Source organism: Rhinatrema bivittatum, chromosome 5 (genome assembly GCF_901001135.1).
Source record: "Rhinatrema bivittatum chromosome 5, aRhiBiv1.1, whole genome shotgun sequence".
Lineage (NCBI taxonomy): Eukaryota > Metazoa > Chordata > Amphibia > Gymnophiona > Rhinatrematidae > Rhinatrema > Rhinatrema bivittatum.
The window spans coordinates 31,598,482-31,615,473 of NC_042619.1; the positions used below are offsets into that span (position 1 = coordinate 31,598,482).

The window sequence follows — 16,992 nt, forward strand, 5'->3', positions numbered from 1 at the left end:
ACGCAAATGTGCACATGCGCACCGGTTTTAAAGTTACCATTTAACCTTGTCAGCTTCTCATTGAATGAACTTATGTCTCCATGTTCTATAATTAGCCTTTCCAAACCTAGGGACAGTAACTTTCAAACTGGCATGCGGGCGCACATGTGGGCACGTTCGCTTGCCCGCGCCCAGGGACGTGGTCATTTTATAACTTGCGTGCGTTTATGTGGTAAAGAAACCACAGAAATAAAAAAATGATACATTTCATGGCAATCATGACCTGGCAGAACATGTAAAAAACAAAACAAAACATGGATTATGTACAGAATCCAAAAATATGAGCGCATAAGACTTCTCACAAAAATATCAATACATATACAAAAAGGAGGAATCCACAAATAATGGAAAACATTTTTTAAACACATTCTCAAATATAATGGTGTTAAGGGTGGCATCAAAAATCGTTTTATGCCAGAGTTCAGATCTACAGCTTCATGCCACGCAATGAGCTGCAAGCTGAATCCCAGTCAGTACATAGGCAAAATCATCTACCACCTCACACAACTGCATGATTCATCATTTTTACTAAAACTTTTAACAGAACCTACTTAGAAAAAGTGTTCAAATACTGTCTGAAATGTAACTGTAAGTGGAAGCGTTACTTTGAACATCGGGGAGAACCGTGAATATTTATAAGACAATTAAAAAATATTTTTTTAAGTAGGGTCTTAAAAAACGCTTTAGTCGAAATGATGAATCACATAATTGCGTAAGGTGGTAGGTGATTACATCTATATGACAGCTATGATTCAGTTTGGAACCCACTGCATAGTATTAGGGTATAAATTTGAATTCAGGCATAAAATGATTTCTGATACCATTCTTAACACCATTATATTTGAGAGTTTGTCTAAAATATATTTTGAAAATGTTTTGTTTTTTTTTATTTCTGGGGTCCTCTTTTTTAAATATGTTATGTACACATTCAACATACCAATATCACAGAAAACTATGATTTCTTCTACTATTTCTTCAATTTATAAGAATACATTATGATAAAACTAAAAAACTAGTAATATAGTTTGGAAATGGACATTGGATTTTAAGATCAATTATTCCCACATGCCATTAAGTCAAAGTACGACAGATAAAGAAAATCTCCAGGGACTTTAACCCACAAGGATATCAGATGTAACCGCTCAAGTTGTAGTACATGAGCTCAGATTTCCAAGATGATGCAAACAATCATCAATCAAAAATGAATCCAAATAACATTGAAGAAATAGTCACAGAATGGCAGAGAGACACAGAGCAAAGTTGCTTACCTGTAACAGATGTTCTCTAAAGAAGGCTGTTCACCAGTCACATTTACAAGCAGAACAAAATTCTAAAGATTACTGGAAAAGATTCAAAGTTTTTTCTGTACATGTGCAGGATTTCCTGTGTTGTGGTGGCCCCACAATTTTGCGTAGTTCCTCTTTAGTCAAGACATATAAAGGAAACGAAATCTCCCAAGAGAAAGAGGAAGAGTTTATGTGAGTGGTGAACTGTTTGTCTTCAGAGAACTCTTGTTACAGGTAAGGAACTGTGAATCCTTTGGCGGCAAGGGCATTCACTATACCACATATAAGAGACTCCCATGCTATGGGTTGCCTTAAAAAAAAAAAAACCAGTGAGACAATCAAAATCATAAAATGGGCCTAAGACGGAAGGATTAGGACTGAAGGATAGTATAAATCTTTTATTACAGCAGGAGGCCATGACTAGACAATAATGTGATGTGAATGTGTGAAATGAACTTGACATTTCAACCCTAAAATTCTCCTTAAGGGAGCTGAACCTTAGATTGACAAATAATGTGACCATGGCCCCAACATGGTGAGCCTTCACATGCTTGTTTAAGGTCACTCCTGCCCAGGAATAATAAAAGGAGATAGAGTCTGCTATCCACTTGGAAACTGAACAGTTTGTCTGTGTATTGCCAAATCTACTGGGGTCGAAAGAAAGAAAACACTGGGTGGACTTTCTATGGTCCTGAGTGTCTATGCCGGATACAATCAAAAATATGAAGAGTAGTCTTATCCTTATCTGTATGTAGCGTAGGAAAAAATGTTGGTAGGACAAATGACCAAATAAGTTGGAAGGGCTTAAAAAACAAGAAGGAAGTCGGTCTAACAAAGCTGTGAGGGATGCAAAAAAAGAGAGATGGTACCATTTCAAAGAATAAAGGGAAGTACAGTTCTTTGATATTTTAAGAAAAATCTTGAAAATAAAAAAAATTTTTTTTTTTTGCAAAATTGAACTAGTGGACCAATGATTAAAAAGGACCCGTAGCGGTGCAAACACAAGTCTATGCTTGTTAAACCATGGGTGTTATGAAAGTCCCAAATTCATATACAAATTGTGATGAAAAATCATTATGAGATATTTATAGCACCAACAATATAAAGAATAAATATTTGTGATACAACGTATTTTCTTGAAAAGATTTCAATTATCCCAATATTGACTGGGTAAATGTAACATCAGGACTTGCTAGAGACATAAAGTTCCTAGATGTAATAAATGACTGCTTCATGGAGCAATTAGTTCAGGAACCAACGAGAGAGGGAGCTATTTTAGATTTAATTCTTAGTGGAATGCAGGATTTGGTAAGAGAGGTAACGGTGGTGGGGCCACTTGGCAATAGTGATCATAACATGATCAAATTTAAACTAATAACTGGAAGGGGGACAATAAGTAAATCTACAGCTCTAACACTAAACTTTCAAAAGGGAAACTTTGATAAAATGAGGAAAAAAGTTAGAAAAAACCTGAAAGGTGCAGCTACAAAGGTTAAAAGTGTTCAACAGGCATGGACATTGTTTAAAAACACAATCCTAGAGGAGCAGATCAGATGTATTCCAAGCATTAAGAAAGGTGGAAGGAAGGCAAAATGATTACCATCATGGTTAAAAGATGAGGTGAAAGAGGCTATTTTAGCCAAAAAAAAATCCTTCAAAAATTGGAAGAAGGATCCATCTGAAGAAAATAGGATAAAACATAAGCATTGTCAAGTTAAATGGAAAACATTGATAAGACAGGCGAAGACAGAATTTGAAATGAAGTTGGCCATAGAGGCAAAAACTCATAATAAAAACTTGTTTAAATATATCCGAAGCAAGAAACCTGTGAGGGAGTCAGTTGGACCATTAGATGACCGAGGGGTTAAAGGGGCTCTTAGGGAAGATAAGGTCATTGCAGAAAGACTAAATTAATTCTTTGCTTCCATGTTTACTAATGAGGATGTCGGGGAGACACCAGTTCCGGAGATGGTTTTCAAGGGTGATGAGTCAGCAAACTGAACCAAATCACTGTGAACCTGGAAGATGTAGTAGGCCAGACTGACAAACTAAAGAGTAGCAAATCACCTGGACCGGATGGTATGCATCCTAGGGTACTGAAGGACTCAAAAATGAAATTTCTGATCTATTAGTTAAAATGTGTAACCAATCATTAAAATCATCCATTGTACCTGAAGGCTGGAGTGTGGCCAATGTAACCCCATTATTTAAAAAGGATTCCAGGGGCGATCCGCGTAACTATAGACCAGTGAGCCTGACTTCAGTGTCGGGAAAATAGTGGAAACTATTCTAAAGATCAAAATCGTAGAGCATATAGAAAGACATGGTTTAATGGAACACAGTCAACATGGATTTACCCAAGGGAAGTCTTGCCTAACAAATCTGCTTCATTTTTTTGAAGGGGTTAATAAATATGTGGATAAAGGTGAACCGGTAGATGTAGTGTATTTGGATTTTCAGAAGGCGTTTGACAAAGTCCCTCATGAGAGGCTTCTAAGAAAACTAAAAAGTCATGGATAGGAGGCGATGTCTTTCGTGGATTACAAACTGGTTAAAAGACAGGAAACAGAGTAGGATTAAATGGTCAATTTTCTCAGTGGAAAAGGGTAAACATTGGAGTGCTTCAGGGATCTGTACTTGGACCAGTGCTTTTCAATATATATATCTAAATGATCTGGAAAGGAATACGATGAGTGAGGTTATCAAATTTGTGGACGATACAAAATTATTCAGAGTAGATAAATCACAAGCGGATTGTGATACATTATAGGAGGACCTTACAAGTCTGGAAGATTGGGCATCCAAATGGCAGATAAAATGTAATGTGGATAAGTGCAAGATGTTGCATATAGGGAAAAATAACCCTTGCTGTAGTTACACGATGTTAGGTTCCATATTAGGAGCTACTACCCAGGAAAAAGATCTAGACATCATAGTGGATACTACTTTACAACCGTCGGCTCAGTGTGCTGCAGCAGTCAAAAAAGCAAACAGAATGTTAGGAATTATTAGGAAGGAAATGGTTAATAAAATGTAAAATGTCATAATGCCTCTGTATCGCTCCATGGTGAGACCGCACCTTGAACACTGTGTACAATTCTGGTCACCGCATCGCAAAAAATATATAGTTGCGATGGAGAAAGTACAGAGAAGGGCAACCAAAATGATAAAGGGGATGGAACAGCTCCCCTATGAGGAAAGGCTGAAGAGGTTAGGACTGTTCAGCTTGGAGAAGAGACGGCTGAGGGGGGATATGACAGAGGTCTTTAAGATCATGAGAGGTCTTGAATGAGTACATGTGAATCGGTTATTTACACTTTCGGATAATAGGGGGCATTCCATGAAGTTAGCAAGTAGCACATTTAAGACTAATAGGAGAAATTGTTTTTCACTCAACACACAATTAAGCTCTGGAATTTGTTGCCAGAGGATGTGGTTAGTGCAGTTAGTGTAGCTGGGTTCAAAAAATGTTTGGGTAGGATCTTGGAGGAGAAGTCCATTAACTGCTATTAATGAAGTTTACTTAGGGAATAGCCACTGCTATTAATTGCTTCAGTAGCATGGGATCTTCTTGATGTTTGGGTACTTGCCAGGTTCTTGCGGCCTGGTTTGGCCTCTGTTGGAAACAGGCTGCTGAGGTTGATAGACCATTGGTCTGACCCAGCATGGCAATTTCTTATTTTCCATGAAACAACTGGAGGATTGATGGGAGGCTTCAAATGAAGCAAGCCCTATGTGAATCTGACAACTAAAAGTTGTAAAAAAATAATCCTTCTACATGCTGGTGATAAGCACAATTGAAAAGGGGTATACCATAACAAAGATGATTTTGAGGATGGACTCTGAGAAATGTAGAAAGTATTCAGACAATTCATGTGTGGGACAGGAGATAATATCTAGGGTCCTATCCTCATATCAGATGGCAAACGTCCTGTAATCAAACCATAAGACCTCCTAGTGGATCTCTTTTAAGGCCATGAGGTTAAAGGTCTGGACTGTAGCTTTGCTCGATTGAAGGTGGGGAAGACCATGTGTTGAGAAGCGGTCCTGAAGCCTCCTCTCAAGACTCTCAGTGCTTGCTGCTTTTAGCTCTCAGCATGAGAATTTAGAGCTCTTGCTCAGACCTGGGTGGATGGATAAAGACTTAACTGAACTCTTGGGCCTATTCTCTCAGCAGGACACCGAAGAGGCTAAGAACCACCAGCACTACCATAAGAACATAAGAAAATGCCATATTGGGTCAGACCAAGGGTCCATCAAGCCCAGCATCCTGTTTCCAACAGTGGCCAATCCAGGCCATAAGAACCTGGCAAGTACCCAAAAACTAAGTCTATTCCATGTAACTATTGCTAATGGCAGTGGCTATTCTCTAAGTGAACTTAATAGCAGGTAATGGACTTCTCCTCCAAGAACTTATCCAATCCTTTTTTAAACACAGCTATACTAACTGCACTAACCACATCCTCTGGCAACAAATTCCAGAGTTTAATTGTGCGTTGAGTAAAAAAGAACTTTCTCTGATTAGTTTTAAATGTGCCCCATGCTAACTTCATGGAGTGCCCCCTAGTCTTTCTACTATCAGAAAGAGTAAATAACCGATTCACATCTACCCGTTCTAGACCTCTCATGATTTTAAACACCTCTATCATATCCCCCCTCAGTCGTCTCTTCTCCAAGCTGAAAAGTCCTAACCTCTTTAGTCTTTCCTCATAGGGGAGTTGTTCCATTCCCCTTATCATTTTGGTAACCCTTCTCTGTACCTTCTCCATCGCAATTATATCTTTTTTGAGATGCGGCGACCAGAATTGTACACAATATTCAAGGTGCGGTCTCACCATGGAGTGATACAGAGGCATTATGACATTTTCCGTTTTATTCACCATTCCCTTTCTAATAATTCCCAACATTCTGTTTGCTTTTTTGACTGCCGCAGCACACTGTACAGACGATTTCAATGTGTTATCCACTATGACACCTAGATCTCTTTCTTGGGTTGTAGCACCTAAAATGGAACCCACCATTGTGTAATTATAGCATGGGTTATTTTTCCTTATATGCATCACCTTGCACTTATCCACATTAAATTTCATCTGCCATTTGGATGCCCAATTTTCCAGTCTCACAAGGTCTTCCTGCAATTTATCACAATCTGCTTGTGATTTAACTACTCTGAACAATTTTGTGTCATCTGCAAATTTGATTATCTCACTCATCGTATTTCTTCCCAGATCATTTATAAATATATTGAAAAGTAAGGGTCCCAATACAGATCCCTGAGGCACTCCACTGTCCACTCCCTTCCACTGAGAAAATTGCCATTTAATCCTACTCTTTGTTTCCTGTCTTTTAGCCAGTTTGCAATCCACGAAAGGACATCGCCACCTATCCCATGACTTTTTACTTTTCCTAGAAGCCTCTCATGAGGAACTTTGTCAAACGCCTTCTGAAAATCCAAGTATACTATATCTACCGGTTCACCTTTATCCACATGTTTATTAACTCCTTCAAAAAAGTGAAGCAGATTTGTGAGGCAAGACTTGCCCTGGGTAAAGCCATGCTGACTTTGTTCCATTAAACCATGTCTTTCTATATGTTCTGTGATTTTGATGTTTAGAACACTTTCCACTATTTTTCCTGGCACTGAAGTCAGGCTTACCGGTCTGTAGTTTCCCGGATCACCCCTGGAGCCCTTTTTAAATATTGGGGTTACATTTGCTATCCTCCAGTCTTCAGGTACAATGGATGATTTTAATGATAAGTTACAAATTTTTACTAATAGGTCTGAAATTTCATTTTTTAGTTCCTTCAGAACTCTGGGGTGTATACCATCCGGTCCAGGTGATTTACTACTCTTCAGTTTGTCAATCAGGCCTACCACATCTTCTAGGTTCACCGTGATTTGATTCAGTCCATCTGAATCATTACCCATGAAAACCTTCTCCATTACGGGTACCTCCCCAACATCCTCTTCAGTAAACACCGAAGCAAAGAAATCATTTAATCTTTCCGCGATGGCCTTATCTTCTCTAAGTGCCTATCTTTTCATGTCACTGGTTGTCTGGGAGGCTAGCTTTTTGGAACTGGTCTTAAATCAGTGGTCCCCAAACTCGGGCCTCAAGGACCAAATCCAGTTGGATTTTCAGGATTTCCACAATGAATATGCATAAGATCTATTTGTAAGCACAATGGAGACAGTGCATGCAAATAGATCTCATGTGTCTCTCTTGAAAACCCAACTTGATTGCAGCCCTGGAGGACCAAGTTTGGGGACCTCTGGCTTAAGTTCACTAGCAAGAAAATCATAAAGCCTGTCCAAACACTCTAGTGACATCAGTTTAACAGCCTTCAGAATTTTGGTCCTTCCCATGACAAATGCTGCACACTTTGAGATAGATATCTTTTATGTACATCTGGGACAGAATTTGAAGCTACTGCTATGACTTAAAGTACTGAAGTATAATAACATGGATCGTTAACATGAGTTAATAATCTTGCATTAATATTTATTTACTTATTTATTTATTTATTTAAAGTTTTTTTACATACCGCGGTTCGTTAGCAAACATCACCTCGGTTTACAGAGAACATTAAATTAGCAACAGGCTTTACAATAAAATTAAATTATAGCAAAATAAGATTATGAACAATAATAATGTAACTAAAATATTAGATTAATACACGATAAAACTCAACAATAATAGTCCATATTAATAATAGTCCATATTAATGCCATGAGTTGTGAAGCAAATTTCTCATGTTAAAGATAACGCATTAATGCTGACAATGCAAAAAACTTCACTGTACCTTAATGAATTATAATTAAGTTTCTCAGGTTAACAGGTCAACATTACCATTTGCATGTTTTAATGTGCATTATTTTACTATGCATTCACAGGTAATTAGTTATTTCATCTAATTATCTACCTTATTATCTATTTTGCATAGATTTTGTGCCGCTCTTTGCAAAAGCTAAATAGCACAAGTTAACGCTAATGTGAAGAGCGGCGCATTTTAGTGCATTGGCTTTATAGCAAGAAAAAACAATGTGAAATCAACAGAAAACAGGTTTCTTCTGAGAAGACATGCTTGTGAGAGAAAAACTGACAAACGTTCTGCCCAATGCCCTGTTTCCTGCAGAAAAACTCAAGGAGTGGGGAATGGGATTTGGCAGAACATTGTTAAAAAATCTGACCAGGAAACCAGTAGGGCAAAATCATGCAATTTTAACTGAGGTCAGGAGGAAAACTACAAACTCTGTGGCAAAGAACTGTGGCACTTGCTGGAATTGTATATGACTAGGTGATGGAAACAAGGAAACGGGGAGAAGCCCCACCTGTTTATATAGAAAATATCTAGTCTTTTTCAGAAAAATCGGGAATTTTGTTCTACTCATACCAGACATGTTCACAACAAGCTCTGTGTTACCTGGTGAGCTTTGTCTTCAGAGAATACAAAAAGAAATGTAAAGAACACATCAGGGCAAAATAAGCACAAAGCCATCACAAGAAGGAGCCCATGGAAGCAAAGGTCTCTAACTTACAGCAAAAACATTTCCTGTATGTTTTTAAACTCACATTAATTCAAGCTCTGAATTAAGTGAAGTGACATCAAATAACCTCCAAACTAATCAAGACCTAAATCACGAAAAACGTCATATTACACAAAAAAAAAGTATAGAAGAAAAAGAAGGAATGCAAAACAGTTGAAATATCAGATGAGGCTGAGTGAGAATCAATAAGACACTTGAGGAATTGGGAGACATCTTTAAAAGCTTATAAATAGTCAAACAATGCAAACGTTCTTTACCTAAAGTGGGTGTACATTGTTGCTAGAAAATAGAAAAAGCAATAGAAATATTCTCTGGAAAACTATTTTCCTACTTGCAAGCTTTAATATTTGTTTTAAAATTACATGCATAATGGTATTACATTTAGATGTTTAATGTTTTGAAAACTGCATCTGGTCATCAGATTTGAAACCAGGCTTCCAGACTATCCACTTTGTGGGCCACCTAGAGCAAGATGTCTAAGATACTTATACTCAAAATCAGGAGTATTAGAAGGCTAATTTATGTGACTAGTCTTCTAAGTGCAGCATTTAAATGTTCAAATTCCATGCAAGTTTGAGAAAATTTAGCCCATAGTGTGCAGCCAGCTGAAAAAAAGTTTAATTATGTTTAATTATTAGTTGTGCTGTCTGTAAAATATGCAAGTGCTTTATTTTAAGCTGCTATGTGAAAGGTCTCTTTTTTATGGTACAGTTAAGCAAGTGTCATCTTGCCATACATTAATAGATGGCAGCAGATAAAAAAAACAATTGCCCCAATCAGTCTGCCTGCTTGTTCCTGTTTTCATTGATTTAGCTAAGGATGCATCCCAGTTGTCAGCTGTACAAGCTTGACCACCCGCAGGATATCACTCCTCATCCAAGATGATTTTGCTGTCTTATATCTTTGGTCCTCTGCCATTCTGGATAGATAAGCATATACCTTCCCATATTTAATCTAACACCCAACCCTTTCCCTAGGCTGTGTTGGAATTAATAAGGCATTTGAGCAATTCAAAGGCATCTTTTAAAGCTTACACAGGTGAACAATCATGAGAGGTCTAGAACGGGTAGATGTGAATCGGCTATTTACTCTTTGGGATAGTAGATGGACTAGGGGGCACTCCATGAAGTTAGCATGGGGCACATTTAAAACTAATTGAAGAAAGTTCTTTTTACTCAACGCACAATTAAACTCTGGAATTTGGTGCCAGAGGATGTGGTTAGTGCAGTTAGTATAGCTGTGTTTAAAAAAGGACTGGATAAGTTCTTGGAGGAGAAGTCCATTACCTGCTATTAAGTTCACTTAGAGAATAGCCACTGCCATTAGCAATGGTTACATTGAATAGACTTAGTTTTTGGGTACTTGCCAGGTTCTTATGGCCTGGATTGGCCACTGTTGGAAGCAGGATGCTGGGCTTGATGGACCCTTGGTCTGACCCAGTATGGCATTTTCTTAATACACTCTTGACCTAAGGTACTATCTTTAGACAGAAGCTTTTACTGTGCAAAATGACAATCTTATACCACAGATACCATAAGAACATGTAAAGATTTTATTTTATTTTTGTTTTTTACGGAAAGTTTAATCCCACTGCTTTGGCCATGGTCATAATGTAATTTGTGTCCCTAATAGGATCTGGTGGCAAGGCGATATACTTCCCTACTGTACAAATTCATATCATCATTTGGCATAAAATTGTCACCATTGCTCACAGCCATCAAAGAGAGCACAAGCATGGAGACTAAATTACCTTCTCGCCCTCATAGGCAATCCCTCTACAGCAGGGTTGAAAAACATTAGAAGGACAGTCTGGGGACACATATATTACCAGATGTGCTGTACCTGTTACGTGAATATATTTATTTTATTTCACAACTCATTTAAAGATGGATTTTAAGACCTGCGCACAGGTGCACATGTATGCGCGTTTGCGGCTCGCACAAATGGACGTGATCATTTTATAACATATGCGCGTATATACAGCTATACACACGTACATGTGCGCACAGTTTTACATTGACGCGTGCACCTGCGTGCAAATGCCGCCTTGATTGCATAAGTGGGGGGATTTTAGTAGAAATGCGTGACGACGCAATTACCTGTTTCCCCAGTATGTTCCCAGTTCGCCCCAGTAAAGGAGAGGACTTCCTAAACCCCCTAACTTGCCTCCCTTTTACCCTATTAGCCCTGAACCTTGAAACCCCACTGACTAGCCTAGTATTTTGTGTTTCAAGACTTGCACGCCGCACACAGCAGAAGTAAGGTTACACGGATAGGGACCCTGGTGTGCGCATAAATACTTACAAGCTGGTTTCATTCATATTTCCTAGAACGCCTATGCCCCACCCCCTTTATGAAAAAGAAAATTTGCTCGCATACCGGGAGATTTGCACATACCCGGGCGCCTCTTAAAATCCACGCAGCGCGCCCTGGGCCAATATACACGTGGCTTTGGCATGCATAGGGTTTTTAAAATTCACCCACTTGCGCATTAAACTACTTTCCAGCACTGTCATCCTGGCATCTTTCACAAGCACATAATAAGAGAATAAAATAAATTGAAAAACACAGGCAACTAGATTTAATGCTAGCGTAAATATAATTATCCTATAAAGCAAAGGAAACCAAGATGAATGTGATGTCCATTTCTGGTTACCTGGGTATGAGAAGGAGGAAGGCCTCTTCTGCCATAAATGCCAACCAGGGCAGCTTTTCCTAACGACACATTGAATTTCAGATGCACAGGATGGTCAATAAACACTTGAGATCTCCAAAAAATGCCAGGAGGAATCTTCTCTGTGGCTCGTCTTCCAACATCAAGCTCTCCCGAGTCTATAAAACTGTCCTCGGGAAAGAAACTACTGGGCTTCCCTACCAAGACACAGGAAAACAGCACAGATTAGTCAAACAGTCACAAAGACTTATTTTTGCACCATTGATCTCAAAGGAAGGGGGAATGGAGAAGGACCTGACAACCTGCTACAGCCTTCACGTCATACTCCCCGCAATTACCAAGTGCACACTGCCACCACCGATGAATTTTGCTCTAAGATCCATCCTTCAAAATTCACCTTTCTACGAAGCTGAGTTGCATCTCACAGTGACTTTTGTATCATAATGACAAGAGATCACTAAGCAGCATTTCATGGCTATATGGGTGAAAGCGTATGTAATGTAGGAATTAGCAGAACTGCTGGAACAATGACAGCAAATAATTCCCTGCAAACTAGGTTGTGCTGTATCTATTTCTCAACCACTTCATTCATTTTTTTTTTTTCAAATTGGTTTAGGAAGAAAAAAAATATTAACTCTGACATTTTTATATACATATCAGAATGTCAGTTAACAATTACACCATATATATATATATATATATATATATATATATATATATATATATATATCTCCAAAGAGCAGGATTAACCAAGAACAAGCTTACTGGTCTATTGGATTTGCATTTATGTAAACTTTATTTTACCTGAGATAAAAGGGTCACAAAGAAAAATCTCTTTTGCAAAGCTGACATAGCCAGGAGGCAGTTGATTCTGAAATGGCCCATTCAATAAAGGAGTTCTCCCATTCTATGCCTATAACAAAATTCTTGCTGAATAATGCCCTGTAATTACTAACATACCTGCAGAACAGTCAATAGAAGCTGCTCACGCTCACAAAAAAATAATAAGACATGCTACATCTCAGTGATATTGAACAAAGACAGCATAGAATTTTTAAAATGTATTTTCTTTCTATGTCTCCTTTTTATAAGCAAGCCTACTTCTTTATAGAATAAAGTGAAAAGTATATTTTATGGTTTCCTGTCAGATTCCCAGAGTAATAGCAAATGTTCAAAGGCCAGAAGAGGACCATATGGGCTGTCAAAAGTGTCACCCTGTAACAACTGGAAATACAAATCAAGCTGAATTTTTTGCAATAGTCATTAACACTCAGCATGTTTTGCAGTTCAACTATTTCTAATAGGAAAATGAGAAAGGCATTTTCCAAAACAATAAATCTTTCACAAATAAGCTCATGGCTGTGAGAAGGGATTTTGTTTCCAATGCATAACTGTAATGGAATAAAAACAGCATTTAAGAAGTCCAGTCCAATATCCTTGGAAGCATGTGAACTACCGAAATTGTGCCTGGTAGAGCAATGTTCGAACGATAAAATATTAACAGCTTAAAATGTAAATCTCAGGCGAACTATTTGAAGGGCTATCTTTCACGGAGTCCCATTAAAGGATTCAGATCCAGCTGTGTATCGGTCACACAATGGAGCTTTTCTGGTATTTAAATCTTCTCCGTGTGCCCAATAGTGGGTGCAGAGAAAAAGATTTCAATCTACGCCAGAGGATTTTGAGACTGAGGCGTGGAATGGGAGAAAACATGTAGGGAGCAATCCAAACTGAAAGACTGAAGGACTGAAGTGACGCGTCAGACATTACTGCACAGAGCCCGCCATCTCCTTTCCTTTGCAAAAAGCTCTGCAGTAGTGATGGGTGGGGGGTGGGGCACTTTTCAAGCTATTCGCCTTGGGACACAGCCCCTGCATACTTTTTAATCCCTGGGATTTGCGCCAATTCTCAAAACAAAAGCGCTTGCGTGCTTTCACCTTTAAACCTGCCGCTGACGTAAAATACTTGCAATCAAACCAGTGTTTTCTGCAGGTCGAATTTTGCAGGAAAAGTAGCTGTGTGGATTTGAAAATACCATCTACCCCCACCCGCCAGCACACAATAATTGTACTTAAATCTCCAGTACAATTCCTACAACAGCTATTCCAACTCTAAAGTCAGTGCTCTGAACCTGAGATCAACCTCTCTTCTTCCCTCCCCCTTCAGACTGCAACCAGTAAGTTATATGTTTTGATTATCTGTTGGAATACAACATTGCTGGAATTTGGACAAGATGTTTTCATTGGAGATTCAGTATCTGGTTTAGCTAATTGATTAGCAGTGCATGGGTGCCGTGAGATCGGAACAAATTGAGGGAGGGCAAATTTCAAATGGCCAATTAATGTGGCTAAAATGCTTTCCCCCCACGTAAATCACACAGAAAATGACTCTATAAATGCTATTTTAATGTTTGGAAAGGGTTCCTTTTTCTCCCTGCCTCCCACCCAAATTTAATTGTGCTGCAGTATATTTGTGTTGTTTTTATTTTGTTCATATTCATTTATTTAGTTCATACTTCCTCTTCACCACAGTCTCTCCAGCAGCTCCAGAACTTTGCTGTTTGCCTATGCTTCCATCTATCCTGCTATTTTGTAACTACCTCTTTTCTGGCCTCCCTTTGCAATACTGCTCTCCATTCAAGGTACTGGTATTTACTTTCAAGTGCATTTACCTTTCTGCCCAGAATCCTCCCTTTTCTCACCACTCTTTATACTCCTGTTCTAATACCCTTTTACAGTACTCTGAAAATTTCTTTGTAGTTTCATGCTCTCTTCCTTCTAGTTCCCTGCTTTTGGAATAAAACTCCTATGGAGGTTCAAGACTCTCCTTGTCTCCTTCACTGCATTCTCTTAAAAACTTTTTCCCATCTTCATTCTCTACCCCCAGCTGTTTCCTTCTGAGTCCTACTCCTTTGGCCAATCAGTTCAATTGAAATTAGTCTTTCTTGGGCTACAGTGCCTTCATTCACAACTATTTGAGGTTATTTTTATATCCCCTCCCAACTCACCTAGCCATTGTGGCAAAAGTCCTTGGCTAGGGGTCACAGACTGCAGGTTTTTCCAGAACCTACTTAACATGGATCCTAAGACTGGCCATTAGGCTTCACCCTTAAGCAATGGTTGCAACTTCATTACCCCCAAGCACTGTGAATGCTGCCTTAGCTATATCTTCAGTCTTTGCAAGCATGGGGAGCAGAGGCTGTCCCAGAAATCAAACCTAGGTCTTCCCTTTTTCAGGTACAGTACTTGTCACTGAGGCAGTGAACCAGTACCAAACTGATGTTCCTTTAATTGCCTCAGCTGTCTGCTCTCCTCTGGTCCATCATACCTTTGTACTGTACCACTTTCTTGCTTCTGTTCATGCTACTTATTGTGAGCTTCTGAAGGTGCCTTGCATAGGGCACCAATATATAAACAGACAAATACAAACTATTCTTGACATTCATACTCAGGAGAAATTCCAGTGACCAAAGAAACATGAATTGGTGGTTTTTCATTTAAGCACGAATACAATTGTGGATGTTTATATTTGGAGAAAAAGTTGTACAACCCTATATGCAACCTTAATTATTTACCCCGAAATAAAGCAGCTTGCTGTGAAAAACATTGATGGGACATGTTAGGTGGCCCCTAGCCTCTGGCTGCCCAATAATAACTTCTAAGTCTTATTGAGTGTGGGTGATTGTGTGGATTTTTAACATTAAAAATGTGCCTATAATTAGAGATTTGTTTCTTTTTTTTTTAATTGCTTGTCTTCTTGTTCCTATCCATTCTCTTTTCAAGCAGCACAGCCTTCACTATTTTCTATTGTCATCCATATTCACTCACATCTTAGCCCAAGCACTAAAATGCTCTACTCTCTCGTTTTCAGGCTTCATGTATTAATATATAATCAAGTAAATATGGAGCAAGACAGATTGCTGATCAGTCTTGCCACTGATGATAAATTATATCTAATTTCACTCATTGCACGGACAGCAATTTCTTAAGGATTGCTATGTGCATGTCTGATATACGTACAGATCTAAGGAAGTAACAGAAGCAAGAACGAAATATAAAATTCTATTTCAATAGGCTTGCACTAGAGTAAGACATAAGCAGTCAATGACATCACAAGATCACAAAATTCTTCTCCATGTTAGATGCATTGTGTATTAAAGGGCTACATAAAATCTTGAAAATGGAAAATATATAGTTTTGCACAGTTATATAGTTATTACCTTCCACAATCGTCATACTTATGGACTGAGATGACAGATGTTGATTAATTGACCTACAGTCCCTTAAAACTAATCTTCCATAAGTCATGCTGGAGCTAGTCAAAAAATTAGAATGTCTGCATGGAATCCAAGGTTAAACTTTTTACAAAGCCCCGCTTAAATTTTTGTATAAGTGATAAGAACAACCAAGCAAAATATCAAAAGGAAGCTAAACATTTTAGCTACCATGAGCTACCCAGGAATTCTTATACCACATAATCTGAGAAACATAAAACTGAAATAAGCCATTCCAGGCTATATGAGCAAACAATATAAGTTCACATCAAATAATTACTTAATTTGATTGATTTTTCACCTGGCAGCTTCCTCCTATAATTTCACTTTTGTTGAAGAAAATTAAAAACAGGGACATCCATGCATCTCTAGATCAAGAGGGATCAGGTAAACTACCATAATGGTTTTCCCCATTCAGAAATTAAACCTGCATGAAAGCTTTCTGTAATTCATTTGGCCACGTACGTTCAAACCCAAGTAGCAGTTCTTTGTTTACATGTTACATTTTGTATATGTTGACTGGTACCCACATGTGGGTCTATGCTTCTATTAAGTGGGTCCCAGTCTTTTTGGTAGCAGCAGTAGCATTACGCTGTCTTTAAATTACTTTATTTTATCAAGTATACTGAATAGCTGTTTGACTTCTCAGTCTCCTAACCTTGGCAGACATATGTTCTTCCTCCCTCTTGCTTCACAGAATTTTGAGTCCCATTGTTGCATGGCTGTTTGAATTTTTGGACTTTCTTCTTCCTTGTTTATTCAATCATAACTGACCATTTATTTTCCTGTTGGTGCATTCTTTTTTTGCAAAGTCCCAGCATGCCCCTCAGCAGCATGTCAGAACAATAATGTCTTGGAGCGATCAGAGCCTTGGGAGCATGGTGAATGAAATCTGAACAAGCAACCTAAAAGAGGCCAGCCGAAATCAATAAAGCCTAAAGTTACAACTTTTGAAGCATTAAAATCTCAAATCTTCCCTTTGATTGTTGGCTTCTGTTGACATCTTTTATGGTTCTCATTTTGCACCCAACACTCAAGTCTCAGCAAGATCTGAGGACACCATAGCATTACTGTTTTGACATGCAGCAAGGAGCATGCTGGAATCTGTAAAGAAATAAAAATGTGATAACCAGACATTTACTTGCAGTGAAAGAATGACCAATTTTGACTT

General features: G+C 38.4%; 1 protein-coding gene across 1 annotated transcript in view; it reads right to left on the reverse strand.

The window, feature by feature from the left end:
• TENM4 (teneurin transmembrane protein 4) overlaps nt 1-16,992 on the reverse strand; it is a 954,015-nt gene that overhangs the window by 458,244 nt on the left and 478,779 nt on the right. Inside the window, exon 8 of the mRNA XM_029602209.1 lies at nt 11,531-11,745. Coding sequence (XP_029458069.1) covers nt 11,531-11,745 — 215 coding nt within the window. The remainder of the gene's footprint in view (nt 1-11,530; nt 11,746-16,992) is intronic.